This window comes from Coregonus lavaretus (assembly GCF_964263955.1).
Source record: "Coregonus lavaretus genome assembly, chromosome: 26".
Taxonomy (NCBI): Eukaryota; Metazoa; Chordata; class Actinopteri; order Salmoniformes; family Salmonidae; genus Coregonus; species Coregonus lavaretus.
Genome location: NC_140013.1, coordinates 20,881,683 through 20,900,088, shown reverse-complemented (window position 1 = coordinate 20,900,088; position 18,406 = coordinate 20,881,683). Strand labels below are relative to the sequence as shown.

The 18,406-nt window shown below is 46.4% G+C and overlaps 1 protein-coding gene across 2 annotated transcripts in view; it reads right to left on the bottom strand.

The window, feature by feature from the left end:
* LOC311101256 (RNA N(6)-adenosine-methyltransferase mettl16-like) overlaps nucleotides 1-18,406 on the bottom strand; it is a 33,173-nt gene that overhangs the window by 7,970 nt on the left and 6,797 nt on the right. For both annotated transcript variants that reach the window (XM_084142377.1, XM_084142376.1), the window contains exons 3-9: nucleotides 11,956-12,143; nucleotides 10,528-10,668; nucleotides 10,210-10,325; nucleotides 9,856-9,998; nucleotides 6,448-6,517; nucleotides 4,763-4,852; nucleotides 477-653 (exon numbers count right to left, since the gene is read on the bottom strand). In XM_084142377.1, coding sequence (XP_083998503.1) covers nucleotides 477-653; nucleotides 4,763-4,852; nucleotides 6,448-6,517; nucleotides 9,856-9,998; nucleotides 10,210-10,325; nucleotides 10,528-10,668; nucleotides 11,956-12,143 — 925 coding nt within the window. The remainder of the gene's footprint in view (nucleotides 1-476; nucleotides 654-4,762; nucleotides 4,853-6,447; nucleotides 6,518-9,855; nucleotides 9,999-10,209; nucleotides 10,326-10,527; nucleotides 10,669-11,955; nucleotides 12,144-18,406) is intronic.

Here is an 18,406-nt window from a genome sequence, read left to right as displayed (position 1 = left end):
TAAAGTAATGTGAATAAATTATGGTTAATAATTGATTAAGCAGTAATGGGCAGTCACTACCATCATGGGACTTTTATTAATTGTTTTATTCTGTGTTATAGCATTCAACCCACATAATGCATTGTGCATGTAATGTTTTTTTTATTTTTTATAATCTAAATTGAAAACAGTGATTTTTTTAAAATAATCGAGCTGAAACAGACCTCAAAAAGCAGTAATCGCTCAGCACTAATAATAACACAGCATAAGCCATGGAAAAATGCGTAGAATTGCAGGAAATTCATTTTTAAACCGCAACATTTTCTCAGCTCCATGGCAAAATGTGTAGAATTGCAGGAAATCAGCTTTAAAAACAGCAAAATTTGCTCTCCCCTGCCAAGATGGGTGCCTTTAAAATTCTTGCCCACTGGCCTGGGTTGACCACGCCCACCAACTAAGCCCGTTTTTTATCCTGAAAAAACCCTGTGTGTGTTTACCTTTAGGTCACTGAGTGTCTTCTCCAGCCAGGCAGTGATGGTCTCTACAGGCCTGGGGTTGGAGGGACAGCCTATAGAGGAGGCCTGGGACTGCAGCTCCTTCACTGTGGGCTGCAGCAGCATGAAGGACAGTGGCTTACGAGACTTCTCCAGCTTCCTCTTCTTACTGGGGGGAGACTGAGGGGCGGGAGATGGAGAGAGTATGTGGGGTTTACCGAAAGAGGTACCACTGTCATAATATTCAATTAAAAACTTCTGGTGAAGACGTAGTCACATACTTCAATGCATGTAAAACATTTATTTGGAAAATTTGAATCCATCCTCAACCTGCCCAGATAAATAAAGGGTGATTCATGATGACGTGTGTAAGACTGCTGGCAAATGAACAATCTAAATCCCTACACATTCACAGGTACAGTATGTTGTTCAGACAAGCATGTTAGTCAAACAAATTCACTGGAACAGCATTCGTGAACCTAAAGGTGCTAAAAGACAAGTGTGTCCCAGTTCTACACACTACGGCATTCCACACTCATACTGCACATGCCATCATACATATCTGATGCACTCAAGTTCACTCTGACCTGACACAAAAGTAGTACACTACACACCCTCACAGAGAAACTGACTCAAGTTCACTCTGACCCAAAAGCATGCACAAACACATACAAGCTTAGACATTGACGACGTTGAGTCAACAATAATTTCTAAAGAAGTGAGCTGGTAAAGTCTCACTGTCCTAGTCACCATGGAAACCCCTCTGGATGGCTGGGGAATGATGGATTTAGATGAAGGAGAGGAGAGAAAAACAGATGGAGGTAAGAGGGAGGAGGAGAAGAGAGGAAGCGAAATACTTCAGCTCACTCATTCCGTGTGACAATGAGTGAATGAAAGAAAGAATGTGACAATGAGTGAGTGAAAGGGGGATTGATGGAGAGCGAGAGGAAGTGAAGAGGGAGAGAGAGTCTTGGATTCCTGGACCGGTGATGACTCCTCCTGTCCGTTTAGGCCAGATGAGTCTCTCCCTCGCTCTGTCCCTCCCCATGACTCTGCTCTTTTTCACCCTCCACCCTCCTTCTTAGCTCATCGTAGTGTCATCACATTGAATTGTAAAGGCAAAGAACCACACCAATAACAAAATGGAGTTGGCAATATCAAAACACACCGCAAGGGGGAGCTCCTTCCACGTGATTTAGTCCTACGCCCCTGCATGGACATTGGCCCTGCTGTGCCTTGTCTTGGAGCTGCCACTGGTGCCATGCTGCTATGGTGGAAGCATTCCTTCTCTAAGCAACTCCCCACATAATAATACCACAGGGCTCTACCTTATACAAACAACAGTGCTATAGGTCAATAAAATCCTATTTAAATGCACCTGATTGCCAGATCGGGTCTGCAGTGAAACAATGCAATAATGACATGTCAGTCAATCAGTCAGACAATATGGCCAACTGACCTGCACAGAATGGAGGACTGGACTTCGACCTTCAGACTGGTCCTAGATAAGTTCTCTGTTACCGGTTATCCTGTGAGATAACGTAATTTGTGTGGTTGTATACTTACTGTATGAAATACTTGAATGAAGACAGTCATGTTTAATTCAAGTATTCTCTTTCCATAGAAAACATGTGTTATCAGACTGGTCAATAGAGAAAGAATTGAGTGTGTCTAGACTCAGACCTGGACTTGGGCTCGATTTAAGATTGCATGGCTCAAAGGAACCAATAGAACAATCGCAAAACTACTAGCCCCCCCGCCCATCTGGCACTCCAGGAAAGCTAAAGCAAACTAAAGACTTCAAATAGTATTTGAACCCAGGTCTGTCTAGTGAGTCTATACCAGCCAGGCCTTGTTATAGCTGCTTCATGTGTTCCTTATTGTTTCCCAGCCCTTCTCTCTCTGCTCAGTAAGCCCCTGCAGCTCAAAGGAAGAGGAAAAAAATCAATACAATCCATCAAGGATTGCAGCCAGTCTGTCTGTACAGCACATCCTTGACATAGATACACACACAGTAACGCAGTACACACACTCAAATGCACGTACACACACAGATTCATACACAAAGAGATAAACATACACTCCTAGACAAAAGCACACACAGAAAAACACTTACACACACCCACAAGCACATACACAAAAAGCACAGACAGGAAAGAACACCTCTCCTCATCTAGTCTGATTCATTTTTACCCTCTCTCTCTCCCTCCCTTTCCCTTTCAATCTTTCTCTCTATTATTAATCTGACTCACCCACTCCCACCTCCTCATACACTCATGTGTGCCCAGTCCACACACATGAGAAAGATAGCTTTCTGTATTCTGTTTTGACCACACCTTGCTCTAGTTGTCTAGTGTAGCCAGACTGTCTGTGTTTCTCTCTCTCTAGCAGCCAGTCTGCCCCAATTGTCCAACCAGGACTCAAGCCTGGGAACTCAGCTCAACAAACAGAGCCCCAGCATGGCTCCCTAGATAATAGGCCAGGGTTCTTCAATTCCGGTCCTGGAGGGCCGAAACACCTCTGATTTTCATCCTCTCCTTCTAATCAGGGGCTAATTCAGACCTGGGACACCAGGTGAGTGCAATTAACTACCAGGTAGAAATAAAAAACAAGTGTTTCGGCCCTCCAGGACCGGAATTGAAGAACCCTGTAATAGGCCATTATTCAATTACTGACCACACACACAGACAGATCAGCAGAAGAGAGATGGCCATTTAACCAAATCCCACTCAATCCCCCCTTTTCCTCTCCCTGTGGGGCCTCCAGAACCTCTTGTTCCTGTTGACCTCTGACCCCTCCCTAACCCCGCCCCCTACTGTAAATCTTCTCCTGACTGGCTGCATACCAGACACGCCCCCTGCTCTGGGCCCACAGTGTCACATGACACTCAGAGAACACAGAGACCAACAACAACAACAGAATGAAACAGTATGAAAATGTATGCACTCTAACTGTAAGTCGCTCTGGATAAGAGCGTCTGCTAAATGACTAAACGCTCTCTCTGATTCTCTCATTTCTTGTTCTCTCTAATTCTCTCTCCAAGTCTCCTTTTATGGTCTTTGTACCTTCTCTCTCCCCATCTTTTATAATTATAATTGGTCATTTAGCAGACGCTCTTATCCAGAGCGACTTACAGGAGCAATTAGGGTTAAGTGCCTTGCTCAAGGGCACATCGACAGATTTTTCACCTAGTCGGCTCGGGGATTAGAACCAGCGACCTTTCGGTTACTGGCACAACGCTCTTAACCACTAAGCTACCTGCCGCCCCATCTCTCCATTGTGCTCAGTCTGTTTCTAGCTCGCCCCTCCCTCTGTAATGAAGGGATCAGATTATGTCCATGTGCCTGGTGAGACACTTCCTGCATTACACATCAGTCAGACATACACACACAGGTGTGGGGTCATCCACACACTCCTCCCCAGTCTGCCTGGTAATGACGTAGTGCTCCACTGTGTAAAGAGAGGAGAGAGGAGGAGAGGGCAGTAAAATGTAGGCCAATCTTTCTGCTCAACTGCCTTTGTGGTGAAAGGCAAACGAGACTACACAAATTCTACTGAGACCAAATAAGTCCTTCATATACTGTAACACTCCACGTTCCACCCCCACGCCCCTCTAGCTCCCTTTTTACTCTCGCTCTTATGCCTAATATTTCCAGCTTTCACACTCTCACATTGATCTCTATGGTGCGCTTTGCTCACTCTTCTCTCTCCCCCTCTCATTCTATCACACCCTCAGTGGCCCAAGAGCCTAATGGCATGGCGTGCATGTGCGCACACTCCTGCCCCGGCAACTGTTGCCTGGATACAGCAAATTAGGGGAGGGACGCAAGCATCTCCCCAGGGTGGGTTGAGTGCTGCCTGCGTTCCCTAATGAAATGGGCTGGGGAGTGGAGTGGGATGGGCCGCAAATGCATTATTAAGGAAGTGTGGGGAGGTTGGGAACGTCTGGAAAAGCAGCAGGGGTATAGTTAGGACATGCCCCTGGATGACTGGGAATGAGGGAGGGAGAAGAAGGGGAGAGAGAGAGAGAAAGAACGACAGAAAGAGAGAAAGCACGAGAGAGAGAAAGAACGAGAGAGAAAGAACGCGAGAGAGAGAAAGCACGCGAGAGAGAGAAAGCACGCGAGAGAGAGAAAGCATGCGAGAGAGAGAAAGCATGCGAGAGAGAGAGAAAGAACGAGAGAGAGAGAACGAGAGAAAGCACGAGAGAGAGAGGTGATGCCATGCTTATGCCTTCCTCCTCTTCCACTGTAGATGAACTGGTTGGGAGAGGACCCAAGGGAGCTTACCGGAACAGTAACGTCATCATAGAAACTCCAGGCCAGTGCCCAGCGCATGGTCCGTCCCTGGCAGAACTCTGTGTGGGTCACTTTGGGCACCTGGGAATGGAAACAGACCGATACAGAGAACATTAGACAACGCTAATAGAGCAGACAACACCAACAAGCGTTAGCAATACAGGACACTTTCACACACACAGTGCTTACAGTGCCAGAGCTGAGCACTCGTGAGAAGACGTGGGGTAAAAGATCAGTGTAAGTCTCTTGAATAGTATTCACTATCCACTTGATACCACCTCCCTACACACACTCACAATCAATATGTGGTGGGTTTCAGTGGGGAATGTGCCCCAGAGATACAGGTCAAAGGTCAGGGAAATGGATCTCAGCGGCAAGAAGATGCATCGCTCTATGAGAGCATCGCTCCATGTTGACCCCTAAACACTCACCAAATTAACCAAGCAGCGAGAAAGAACGAGGAAGATAGAGAAAAGCGAGAAAGAGAGATAGAGGGCGCAAACAGCATTAGCATATTCATTAGGTCTCCTATTACGCCCCCACCCTCTTGCCTGCGCTGGATGTTGGCCAAGGATGCACTCACACTAATGAGCAGTGACACGCAGCAACAGCCCTCTGACACCTCTGGAGGAGGATTCTGGGATGGTCCTCCCCCAGTGATTGACATGGTGTGTGTGTGTGTGTGTGTATGTGTGTGTGTGTGTGGTTAACACCCTTGGGAGCTGCTGCGATGCCATTCTTGTGCCAGCCATCCCCAGTGAATGGGTCTCATAATTTCATAGGTAAGCGACTGGCACAGCGGCACAGCGGCACAGGGCTGGAGACTAACCTCTATAGACAGATAGTCAGTCAGTTAGCAGTCATGCGCTAGGGGCTAATAGCTAGGATAATGGCGCTAATGAACGTTAGCGGCGCTGACCTACCGTGTGTGTGTGTGTGTGCATACATACATGTCTGTGTATGTATGCGTACGTGTGTGTGTGTGTGTGTGTAATATGTATGTTTGTGTGTGGGCCCTGCCATGCGTTTCAAAGTCACGCAACGCTAATAGAAATCAGCTCAATCAGGTCTGGGCTGTGACATTGCTTAGCCAGCGTATTAGCCAGGCTTGATCCGTTACGGTTCCGAAGGTATCTGATCCCCTTCTTCCGTCTCAGAGGAGGTTTTAGATGGTTGGAGGGAGCTCATTCAACACTCCATTACCTCACCTTGTCATTGGGTATATATGGGGCATCCGGGTATGTTAACGCATGCCTGGGTTTGGTACATGGCAGTATGAAAATGTATGCACTCACTAACTGTAAGTCGCTCTGGATAAGAGCGTCTGCTAAATGACTAAAATGTAAATGTACAGTACAGTGCATCTGTGTGTTGTAACTGTTTGCGAGTGCTGTGTGTATAAGACTATGTATGAGCATCAAATGTCGTATCGTCGGAGCTCCCATTCTGACGAGTGTCTCAAATATATCCAAGTGTCTGTGTGTGAGCGTGCGTGCACGAATGTGTCTGTGTGTGAGCGTGCGTGCACGAATGTGTCTGTGTGTGAGCGTGCGTGCACGAATGTGTCTGTGTGTGAGCGTGCGTGCACGAATGTGTCTGTGTGTGAGCGTGCGTGCACGAATGTGTCTGTGTGTGAGCGTGCGTGCACGAATGTGTGTGTGTGTCTGTGCACTCACCCCTTGTTTTCTCAGCTCCTCCTTCAAAGGTGCCAGGCTGCACTTCTTTCCCAGCATGCAACTGTACCACCTGGAAGAAAAATAATCTTAGGAGTGTGTGTCCAGCGACCTGGGCATGAACCCCTGTCTGAGATCAAACAAGCTGCAGATATTGGATATCCCTCTAGCTTCCCTCCATGACTGTTGGAAAAAGATCCTAACTGCCTTTCTGTTTTTGTAGTTCTGAGGCAGAGTGGGTAGCTACGATTTCAGCTGTAGTTTTAATGACTGTGAAAGCAAGAGAGAGGCAGGGCTAGAACAACAACAGGGACAGTATGAGTCTCTATGGAGTAACAGAGCTTTGATGTCTGGGGCCTGAGCAGGAGAGCAGATCAATATCTCTCCTCTGCAATGAAGAGATGAGTCTCTGGTAATCAATACAACAGCATATAGAGCCTCAGTACTATCTAGCAGGGAGAAATAGACTGGGACAAACCTAGCAGGGAGTCAATCTGGATAGGAAAACAAACTAAACAATGTATGACAAACCTCGTCTGATTGGGTTGCCCTCATGTCTAGATTAATTAGGCCTAGATACTATATACAGTGGGGAGAACAAGTATTTGATACACTGCCGATTTTGCAGGTTTTCCTACTTACAAAGCATGTAGAGGTCTGTAATTTTTATCAAAATGTAACACTAAGATCATATTTTATAACTTAGCTAGTCATGTTGGCAATACAACAAGCTTTCAAATGCTTTTAGAACCATCTGACCCAGATTGTGATTTATAATGGAATGTTTTTGGAACAACAGTAATTGTGTGATGGCGGAGTTGCAGGGTTGTGTTCCAAACAAAACTACTACAAGTGTGCTTGCTCTAGTTCCTCAATGGCACAGCTAGAAGAGCTTAAAAAAGTACCTTATAGTTGAAGACTCTGAGTCATAAAAGTGCATTAAAATTGCTTAGGAACTGTGCACACTTGGAGAGGTGGTTGGCCACTTGGAGACACCAGTTAGTCCTCTCACTCAAACCCTTATCATTGTTTTGTCTTATGTTGCACCTACCCCACATTTACCAGGAATATTCTTAGCATGTTACTCAATGTTTAATATTTTGTTATCAACAAATGTGGCAAAAAGTACAGTAAATGTAAAATGCACATAAAATCAACAGTGTAATGTTTGGATTCAGTCTTGTGTCAGGTGAACTGTTGTGTACTCACCTTTTGCCTAATAATTGTCCTATTATCTCCAAACTGTTCCCAATCAATTGCTACCATGGTTATGCATATTCTTTTCATATTTCTTCTGTAAGAAACATTTCAATGTAGCCCTATCCATATAGGCCAATTCCCACAAGTCTAAAGGGTTAAAAGGGGAGAGGAAACCCAGGACCTTTACACAGCACATAGACTACTACAGCCAACCAGATTTGAAAAAGGTTTTGAATAAATGTTTAATTAAATAAAATAAGAATGTAGGTGATCTCAATGACATTCATTGAAAGCACTGAAAGGTTTGGGAACTGGCACAGGAAACAAGCCCACTACAAAGTGTACACTGTGTTTGAGGGCAACACACAACACAAAAACCAATCTGGCTAGATATTTAACAAAAAATGCCAGATGAGCTTGATGGCATTCACTAAAAGCCTTGAAAGATTGGGGAAGAGCCTACTCAGAGAAGCGCCTGCAGAATGGGGTTAGGGGTAAGGGTGGGAGTGGTGGGGGTGAGAGGGTTTTGGGTAGGGTTGGGGGCGCAAAGGCCTCGCCTCAAGTGGCACCATGAAATATTGAGGACCTCTAATATCCCCAGATGTCCCCCACTTTGTCATGCAGCGAGGAGGCTGCTGAGCATTCATGTTAACACACACACACACACACACACACACACACACACGCGACAGCTTCCTCACTTCCTTCCTCCAGCAAGACCTTCCCTCCCCAAAAAACAAATCTCTCATAGGGGGTCAGACAGAAGCATTCAGATTCTTGGCAGTCATTCATTTCTTTTCAAGCAAACCCCTCCAAGAGCAAAAAGACTGGTGATTACAATGTTATTACCCCCTCCACAAAGATAGTGATTATCATATCAATAACAGACAACGATTAGCAGAGGGCATCACCTTGATAAGGGGGAATCAGGGGAATCAGCTCCTTTTCCTGGCTGGTGGTTGGGGTGTGCGACTGTGCGTGTGTGTGTGTGTATCTGTGTGTGATAGTCTGGTGAGAGTAATTACAGCTCAGTGTTGTTGAAGAGAAGGGGGGGGGGGGGGGGGGGGGTTGGAGAGGGAATGGTGGGTCTCAGAGGATCAATCAGAGGGGCTGGCTTGGTTTCCGTGGACACCTGGCGGTAGCTCTGCTGTCCCAGCATGCAGTGTGTGGAGTGACATCCTGCTACTGCTGCCTTGGCCCCGGCCCCGGCCCCAAACACACTACACACACACACTACAGGAGAGAGGGAGGACAGGAAGGAACAGAAGCGGAAGAGAGGGAGACTAGGGCGGGCACGCCTTCCCCTGTGGCAGACACTCATCTATGATCTCTACACAAGCCAAGCGCACCACACAAGAGTTAACACACAGACACATGCACAGCCAGGCAAACAGACAGAGGGAGACAGACACTTTTCCCCCTGTGAGGGCCACTCAGCTTTCCACTGAAACATATGAGCACACCGACGCACTCACACTCTCTTGTGGTTGACAATCATCTCTCCACACAAAAGTATGTAGTGACACACACAGTTCAACACACACACACCTTCCATGTCAGCCACTTGTCTCCCAGTCACCATGCATGCGTGCGGTCTGATCAACTCTAATAGTGCCTATCCCCCTCTCTCTCTCCCCCTTTCTCTCTCGCGCTCTTTCCCTCTCCTCCCTCCCTCCCTCCCTCCATCCATCCGTGTCTCACTCCACTGCACCACTGACAAGCCTTGTAATTGTGGAGGTGGAGAGTAGTGGTGTGTGTGGAGGGGGATCTGTACGCCCCACACACACAGCTGTTCCCTGCGGGCGTGCGGATACTGCCAGGGGGTGGGTGACTGTTTACCCCTAATGCCAATTCATTAAACAAACTCTGGGTGACAGCTCCATCCCTGCACCCCATCTGGCCCTGCTCCTGGCCCTGCTCTCCTCCATCAGTGGTCCCCTCTCATCCCTCACCTTTCCTCTCATCCTAAATGAAAGGGTGCATTTGTAACAGACGGTAATGAACAAACACCTAACAACGCCAACTGATAACCATCAGGCTTTTCTATATTATATTTGGGGTTTAGGAAAGTGGCGCATTCATAAAGCATGAGCAATCTGAATCCAGCGTGATGCGATTTTGAACACTTCCTTCTGTGAAGGCTCAGTGTATTGATGGGGACCAATATGTGGTGTTTGTGTGTGCGTGCTGCGTGCTGCGTGTGTCTCTCACCGCAGGCGTGTCTTGAGCTGCAGGCTGTCATGGATGATCCTCTTGACAAACTCCAGCTCTCCGCCCTCAGCCATGATCTCTGTCACACCACCTGTATTCACTGAGCTGGGGGGAGGACGACGAGAGTTCCTGGAATTTACCCCCTGGGGAGAGGAGGATGGAAAGGGAGGGGGGAGGAGAGGGAGGGGGAAAACAGAGGGGCATGGGGAGAAAAAGTAAAGGGTAACAGGAATAAAGTGACAGGAAAAGAAAGGAAGAGAAGATAAATGAGAGAAAAAACAACCAGTGAATAAATGAGATTTATAAAGCTGTTTTTTCAGATACTCAAAACACTTTACATCGAAAGAGGCCTACCTTAGCCTCTAGTTGGTTGGCGAAGAAGGGAGGGTTACACATGCAGAAGTCATAGACGATGGCTGACTCCTCTTTTAAAGCGTCCATTAACAGGGTCTTCTGGGGAACTTTCACCACTGGGACATGAGACAGGACAAGGACACATTATCAACAAGGTTTCAAGCCATCTTCCTTTCAGTAGTACATTACAATGCGACTACCAATGGACAACTTGCCACTGACCTTTGAGGTCAGAGGTTGTTCTGCTCTACGTTCCTGGTGTCTATAAACTATAACAAGTTATAGCCTCTCAGAGCACTACATAGTGAAACAGTTCACCTTTGATGAGGTCTGAGAGGTTGTTCTGCTCTACGTTCCTGGTGGCGTAGTCAAAGCAGATGTCATCTACCTCAGTCGCCAGGTAATGCCAGCCATTCATAGAGGCTCCCAGCAGGGGGTAGATACAGGATGCTCCAGTACCTGGGGATATAACACACTACGTGAGAGACAGGGTGTGTGTCTGAGTGCGTGTCCATAATGGATTAATAAGAGGTGATCCAGACAAACATGATCAGATCATTCAGGCCTAACAGAGACCAGGGCCTCCAATCTAACCGACCACAGTGAGGTCCCCTGGGGCAGTAGCGATGGGTGAGATGGCACCCGGCAGGTCAAGGCTTGGGAGAGTAATGCCCTGTGGCTATCCATCAGGAGAGTGACATCTCCAATCAGCTTACAGAATGGACCAGGCACCAGGGTCACCAATCACTGACCTGTTCGTCTCACTAAGGAGCTAAACTGACACATGTGCACACACATCACACTCTCTGATAGAGCAGGAAACCAGCCATCACATGTGGATGGGGATTTGGCCAGTGATCTCCAGTGGTCCACAGGAAATAGATGGGCCTACAGTACATGTGGGATCTGAAGGTGGAGTGCAGCCATCATGCAGCCCCTCTCTGCCAGTATCCCTGCCAGTCTGTGATGCCCACTAGCAGCCAGCTGCTCTGGGACTAGTAAGAGTCAGCAGGAGTGCGGATCTAGGATCAGGTCCCCCCTGTAATTAAAATCGTATTCATTATGATTTCAAAGGCAAAACTGATCCTATATCAGCACTACTCTAAGACTTCGAACATGTGTCTTGGGCTAGACCTGTGCCAGGCAGCCCCTCTCTGCCAGCCTGTAATGTGCATTGTCAGACAGCCGCCCTTATAGGTTGTTTCCCTAATGGAACCCTATTCCCTATATAGCACACTACTTTTGACCAGGGCCCATTGGGCTTTGGTCAAAAGTAATGCACTATGTAGGGAATAGGGTGCTATTTGGGACGCAGCAATGAGTCATACCCAGAAAGGTTACTGCTGGAGGAATATACCTTGAGCAAACAAACATGATAACACATAAATACCTTGATCACTCTCCATTCCTGATGTGATGTTTGTATGGGAATTAATGGGAGTTATTTCATCCCATTCAGCATTGAGGATAATTGTGCTCTATATAGACAGGTGAGAAATCAACTGTCTGATGTAACAACTAAGAACCAGTGGAGGGAGTAAAGGGACAGGCCATATAAAAGCCATATATTCCTCTACAGAAACATGACATAGGATTGGAGTTGTGGTAAAGAGGCATCCTAGCAATTATGATTGAACCAAGATGGATGGTTCATTTGGGTTAATTTCAAGGAGATCAAGGGAGAGAGAATAGGATAGGAAGAGAGGGGCTATATTTAGTAGTGGTTATTGGAGGTCATAACTCTACCAATGTCGATGCCCCTGCGTGGTTCCCCCTGGCCTCCGATCAGGTCCTCCACCCAGTGGATGTAGTTGAGTCTGAGAGGCACAGTGGGGATGAGACGCTCCAGAGGGATGTCTATGGTCAGTCCAAAGTCGTCCTTCAGCAGGGTACAGGTCAGGGCTCGCACCGCCTCTGGCTCCTTGAAGTTCAGCCTGCAGGAGGGGGTGGGAAAACAGTTACAATGCTAAAGTAACTACACCTATAAACCAAAACCATAAACCAAGACCGTAACACATTTCTTGGAAACTCACAATGAGCCACTAACCTAAAGAAGACCTAAATAAAATGGCAAATCAATTCTACCCCACCAGTGACTACCCTGCCACTTCTCCTAAAGACCACCCTTCCAGGCTTCTACTGACACCATGTCACATAAACCACCCCTCTTCCAGGCAGCACTAGACTGCATTCCCCCCTTTCCTTCCTAAGAAGCCCAGTGCTCCATAAAGCCCATTCCCCCCTCATTACTGCTCATCGCACGTCAACCACCACGATGAGACCCGACGACAAATGAAATAAGGAGCTCATCAATTTACATTTCCTCGCTAACGATACAGAAATAATATTTTCCAGCATTAACCAGACCCACACACCTCCCTCTCTACATTTGTTATGATTTCCACTGCCTGGAAAGCCCTTTTGGGTTTGGGAAACACACACAGAGACAGACTGGAAAGCATGTTTTGGGTTTGAGAGACAAAGAGAAGGGACAGATAGCACAAGATATATGTAATTAACCAGCGTGTGTGCTGCATTCACACCTCCACAGACCGTTTTTAGACACCTCCTGGTGATAGGAGCGTCTGGCACCTCCTAGCTGGGTTTGGGGGGGCAAGAGGGAGAGTATATCCACCACAGCTACGGCGGAGAGGAGCGAGACTATCACTGATGATGAGCAGGACTACAGGGAGAGGATGAGTTAGGCTATGTGCCTATGGGGGAAAGTGTGAGTTATATAGTACATATGTGACAGACTGGGGTTCGAACCCATGTCCCTGAAGACAGTGTTAGTCTGCTGAGCTAAAGCCTAGGCATTAGCTCAGACTGTCTTCAGGTCTCACAGTTTCTCATAGTCTAATAACCAATATGCAGAGAACGAGGCCATTCAGAGCCTCCCTGCCCAGCCCTCTATTTTTAGACTGTGATGAGTGTGTGTGTGTGTATATATGTACTGCAGAGCACTGCAACGCCGGGTCTCCATGGCAACCACCCAGACCCACCAGCACACACAAGCAGTAAGCAAACGTAAATCCAGCCACGCTGGAGCAATATGGCTGATACCGGAAGAAGCGTGAGCGTGCTCGAGATCGAGACACACATTGTAGGTTGGACGTTTGTGCGTCTTACGGTGGTGAGGATGGACGGTGTGGGACATGGGACAAACCGGTGGTAGTGTAAAACGTGTTTATGAGAGAATTCATCTTGTAGGTTTGCAGGTGTTACAGGAATAAGGTGAGTGAGGGGGATGGCGATGTAGAGGACCCAGGTGGAATGATAAGGGAGGTAATAAGCCTAAGCGAACCTTTCGTAATGAAAACAGAGAAAGGTTGTGAGAGCGAGGTAGGTTCAAACCTGTGGTTCAGAGGGTTGTGGGCTGTGGTGGGTGAATGCACAGGGAGTTCTGGTCTCCCTACGGACTCCAAACTGAGAGGCATACTCAGCAATTTCTCTCTGCATTAGGAAATACAGATTGTGAGAAACAGAGGACAGTAAAGAGAAAGAGGGAGTACACCAATTAGAAAGGGGGGGGGATAGAGGGCAAAATATCAGCAGAGGAAGTAGAAGAATGTGAGCTAAAGAGAGAGATATGAGGGAAGTGAAACTGTGATGAGCACTAGAACAGTCCTAGGGCAGTGAGATGAAAAAAAACATATCTACCTAGGGAACTAACTGCTGCAGCTGAATAAGCCAGCAAGACAACAGCCCAGGAGCCCCACACCTCCACCCTCCGCTAGCGTAGTCCTTCATCAGCCCAGAGAGAGATAGAGAGGTGGGTTTGGAGAGGTGACATTCAGGGCAAACACATTTTTATTCTTAACGCACAGTATAATTCTTATGCTGATTAGCAGCTCCTCTTCCTAAGTCAGGTTATTGTTCCCACGCACTGAACACAAACTTTACTGACTGTTCCTGACTCGGTGTAGCCAAGACTAGGAGAGCTCCACTTTAAATGAAGAAGGCACTTATGTAGAAGAGCTCATCAGGCATATGAAAAAAACAATGCCAAGGACAAGCTGAAGCCATTCAAAGAAGCCACAGTTATACTCAGTAAAGAGCTCAGCCCCAATCAAAGTCTATGCTGATCAGGGGGTCTCATCGGTTAACAAGCGAACCAATCAGAGAGGTCCTGGTAATCAGTTGGCTGTAATCAGTAACCCAGTCGACCAATCAGGCAGGTTGAGGTGATTTAGTGCACTTCCACCATAAAAGCTACCTATACACTTCCTTCAGATTTTCAAGCTTAGCATACACAGAAGAGGTACAGTGCCTTCAGAAAGTATTCATACCCCTTGAGTTAGTCCACGTTTTGTTGTTACAGCCTGAATTCAAAAAAAAAATTTCTCACCCATCTACACACAATACCCCATAATGACAAAGTGAAAACGTGTTTTTATTTATTGAAAATGAAATACAGAAATATTACATTTACATAAGTATTCACACACCTGAGTCAATACTTTGTAGAAGCAGCTTTAGCGGCGATGGATTGAAAAATATTTGCCCATTATTCTTTTAAAACATTCTTCAAGCTCTGTCAAGTTGATTGTTGATCATTGCTAGACAGCGATTTTCAAACGTTGCAATAGATTTTCAAGCCGATTTAAGTCAAAACTGTAACTAGGCCACTAAAGAACATTCAACGTCGTCTTAGTAAGCAACTCCAGTGTAGATGTGGCCTTGTGTTTTAGGTTATTGTCCTGCTGAAAAGGTGAAGCCGTCTCCAGTGTCTGTTCGAAAGCAGACTGAACAAGGTTTTCCTCTATGATTCTGCCTGTGCTTATAGCTGTATACCTTTTATTTTTATCCTAAAAACACTCCCTAATCGTTGCCGATGACAATACCCATAACATGATGCAGCTCCACCATGCTTAAAAATATGAAGAGTGGTACTCAGTGATGTGTTGTGTTGGTTTGCCCCAAACATAACGCTTTGTATTCAGGACAAAAAGTTAATTTCTCAGCCACATCTTTTTGTAGTATTACTTAAAGTGCCTTGTTGCAAATGGGATGCATGTTTTGGAATATTTGTATTTATATTATTAGTATCGTGGAGTAACTACAATGTTGTTGTACTCCCGAGTGGCGCAGTGGTCTAAGGCACTGCATCGCAGTGCTAGCTGTGCCACTAGAGATCCTGGTTCGAATCCAGGCTCTGTCGCAGCCGGCCGCGACCGGGAGACTCATGGGCGGCGCACAATTGGCCCAGCGTCGTCCAGGGTAGGGGAGGGAATGGCCGGCAGGGATGTAGCTCAGTTGATAGAGCATGGTGTTTGCAACGCCAGGGTTGTGGGTTCAATTCCCACGGGGGGCCAGTATAAAAAAATATGTATTCACTAACTGTAAGTCGCTCTGGATAAGAGCGTCTGCTAAATGACTAAAATGTCAAATGTTGTTTATCCATCCTCAGTTATCTCCTATCACAACCATTAAACTGTTTTAAAATCACCATTGGCCTCATGATAAAATCCCTGAGCAGTTTCCTTCCTCTCCGGCAACTGAGTTAGGAAGGACACCTGAATCTTTTTAAATGACTGGGTCTATTGATACACCATCCAAAATGTAATTAATAACTTCACCATGCTCAAAGGGATATTAAGTGTCTGCTTTTTTTATTTTAACACAACTACCAACCGTTTTCAGACTGACCCATGCATATTTCTCCCTTCACCACCTCCTCCTGCCTTCCACTGTGTTAATAATGCAAGCAGAGCACCAGGAAGGAACCAACTGTGAGATGGAAAGTTATATTATTCAATTTATTAAAGGAAGGGGAAAAACTCCTCTACCCACCATGGATGGTTTCTCTGCTGGTAATATCTGCCCCCCAAAAAATTATGACAGCTAAATTAAATGTCACCCAGTGAGTGTTGAATTGTTAATGCCACCCCACGGCATCATGGGTCATCAGCCAGCCATGATGGAACGCCTGGGCTGGGTCATCTCTCTGGTTCTTGATTCCTAATCCCATCATTCTCTGCCATCTGAGTCCTATCTATCCATCTCCTCTGTACTCATCTTCATCCCGCTCTCATCTTCCCTTTTACTATTCACTCCATTCATACGAATTTTGCTCTGTGGTCTTGATTGTCTTTTCACTGTCCATCTCTCCTATTGCTCTCCCTCCCTCCCTCTCCTTGACGAGAACCCCAAAAATATATCTACTTTCAATTCTAAAGGCTAATTCTCTCTCATCCCTCTCTCCAAAGTTCTCTCAATCATCTCCCCCTCCATCTCCAGCTCCAGTGGGGCCCAGAGTGTGAGAGGAGACTGGTTTATTTATCTCAGAGGAATTGGCTGTCTCCTCATCGTCTCCCCAAGATAACTCTGATCCACTGAATCAATGGCTGCTCAAGTACTCAACTAAGGCTACTTACTTACCAGATTAATACACCACAAATATAGAAGTATGCTAATCCAACCACTTGCTTGGTGGCAGAGGGGGATCCTAAATCACTGGCAAAGAAGAAAACATCCATAGACAGGATTTGCCAAGCAGTAGACTAATCCTGGAGTTCCCTTTAAGCTTTAAGTTGTGTTCACACTAGTGTAAGAGCTGCAATGAGACAGTGTTGGATTGTTGGGATGTTCAGGATGAAGGCTTGTCGTGTCTCACTGGTAGGTCTGTTTTCAGTGTAGGATCTTGCACTTTTAGGACTATTGGCTTTGTTCCATTGCACCAGGCCAGCTCAATCAGGCGCTGCTGAAATATTTGAAAGAAAACAAATAATATTTGAACCCATGCGGGTCTGGTAGTGAGCAAACTCTAGAGAAAGAGGTTGTTTGTCGTCTCCCTCAGTCTGTCAGTCTGTCCATCAGTGAGTCACGTATGATAATGGCCCTCTTTTTGTCTGTCAGTGTCTTTAGTTCTGACAGTGAGTCATCTCTCTATCCGTATGTCCTTCTGTAAGTTTGTCAGTGAGTCATGGACTGTATAGTAATGATTCTCTCTCCTGTAATCAACACCTGGCTGCTGCAGATGGACATCAAGCACATTTAAATAGCTCTCCTCTGCCTCACTGCTCGCCCACATATTCCCTAAACAGCCACGCCAGACTGCTGATAAACTAACTAGCTCACACACGCTCCGCACATTCACAATGAAAGTACCCACACCAATATGTTTTCACCCACTAACTAGCTCACACACACTCTGCACATTCACAATGAAAATACCCACAGCTCATGCCAATATGTTTTCACTCACACAGTAGACGCTTGCACCTGGTGGTGACATCGGCATGTGTGTCTGCATTCATCTGCATTTACACAATGTAATTTTCACACTGAGCAGACTGTTGGCAAGTTCACCACAAAGACAAGGCTGGATCATTTCCTGGAGTACGAATGAGAGGGGTACACACACATATTGGGAGGGGGGAGATCTACTAATTGGAGTGGTGCTGGACAGGCTAGACATCGGCTGGGGAGGTTTGGGCCTTCAGTCCGTCATTAGCAGGAATCAAAGAGAGGCTGGCTACACAAGACACTCATCCTCTACCATCAAACAGAGACCACAGTCAGAAAGGGGGAGAGAGAGAGAGAGGGGTGGGGGGGGGGGGGGGAGAAGAGTGAGCAAGACAGAAATAAGGCAGAGAAGGAATGGACAAAGACAAGATGGAGGTATAGAAAGAACAGAAGGCAGAGAAGAAGAGCAAGAGAGATGTGCTTTATTATGCGCTGTCAGCTCCAGGTGTAGTGATGACCGCGCAGTTGAGTTGACATCAAAAACAACATTATCCCAACAGCCTTCCTCTCTTCCTTTGTTCGCTTGCCTGCCTTTCTCGTCTTCTCGTCTTGTCTTTCTCGCTACTGCACCTGGCTGCCAACCCAGCCATAATAACCTCTCCTGCAGACACAGGCGGAGACAATACTGGTCGACCAGGACTTCTGAGGGCTTTCAATTTAGCCTCTAAGCTTCTTGAAGCAAGACTTTATTTCGCCTTGTAAATGAAATGTTTTTTGGAGGAACAGAATCAGAACTGGGAACAAAGGTGATCTATACTGTCCCAGAACATAACTTATTTGAAAAGCATGGGATCTGGTTAATAACGTTATTTTCCATTGCAGGAGTTTTTTTCCAGTCCCACAAAAAGCGCCTATGCAAAGCCCTTACTTTGTCACTCAGAAACGTATTCCTGTGTCTGCCTGCCAGCTGAAAGTCTTGAGCATAAGCTGTGTTTGAATACTCATACTA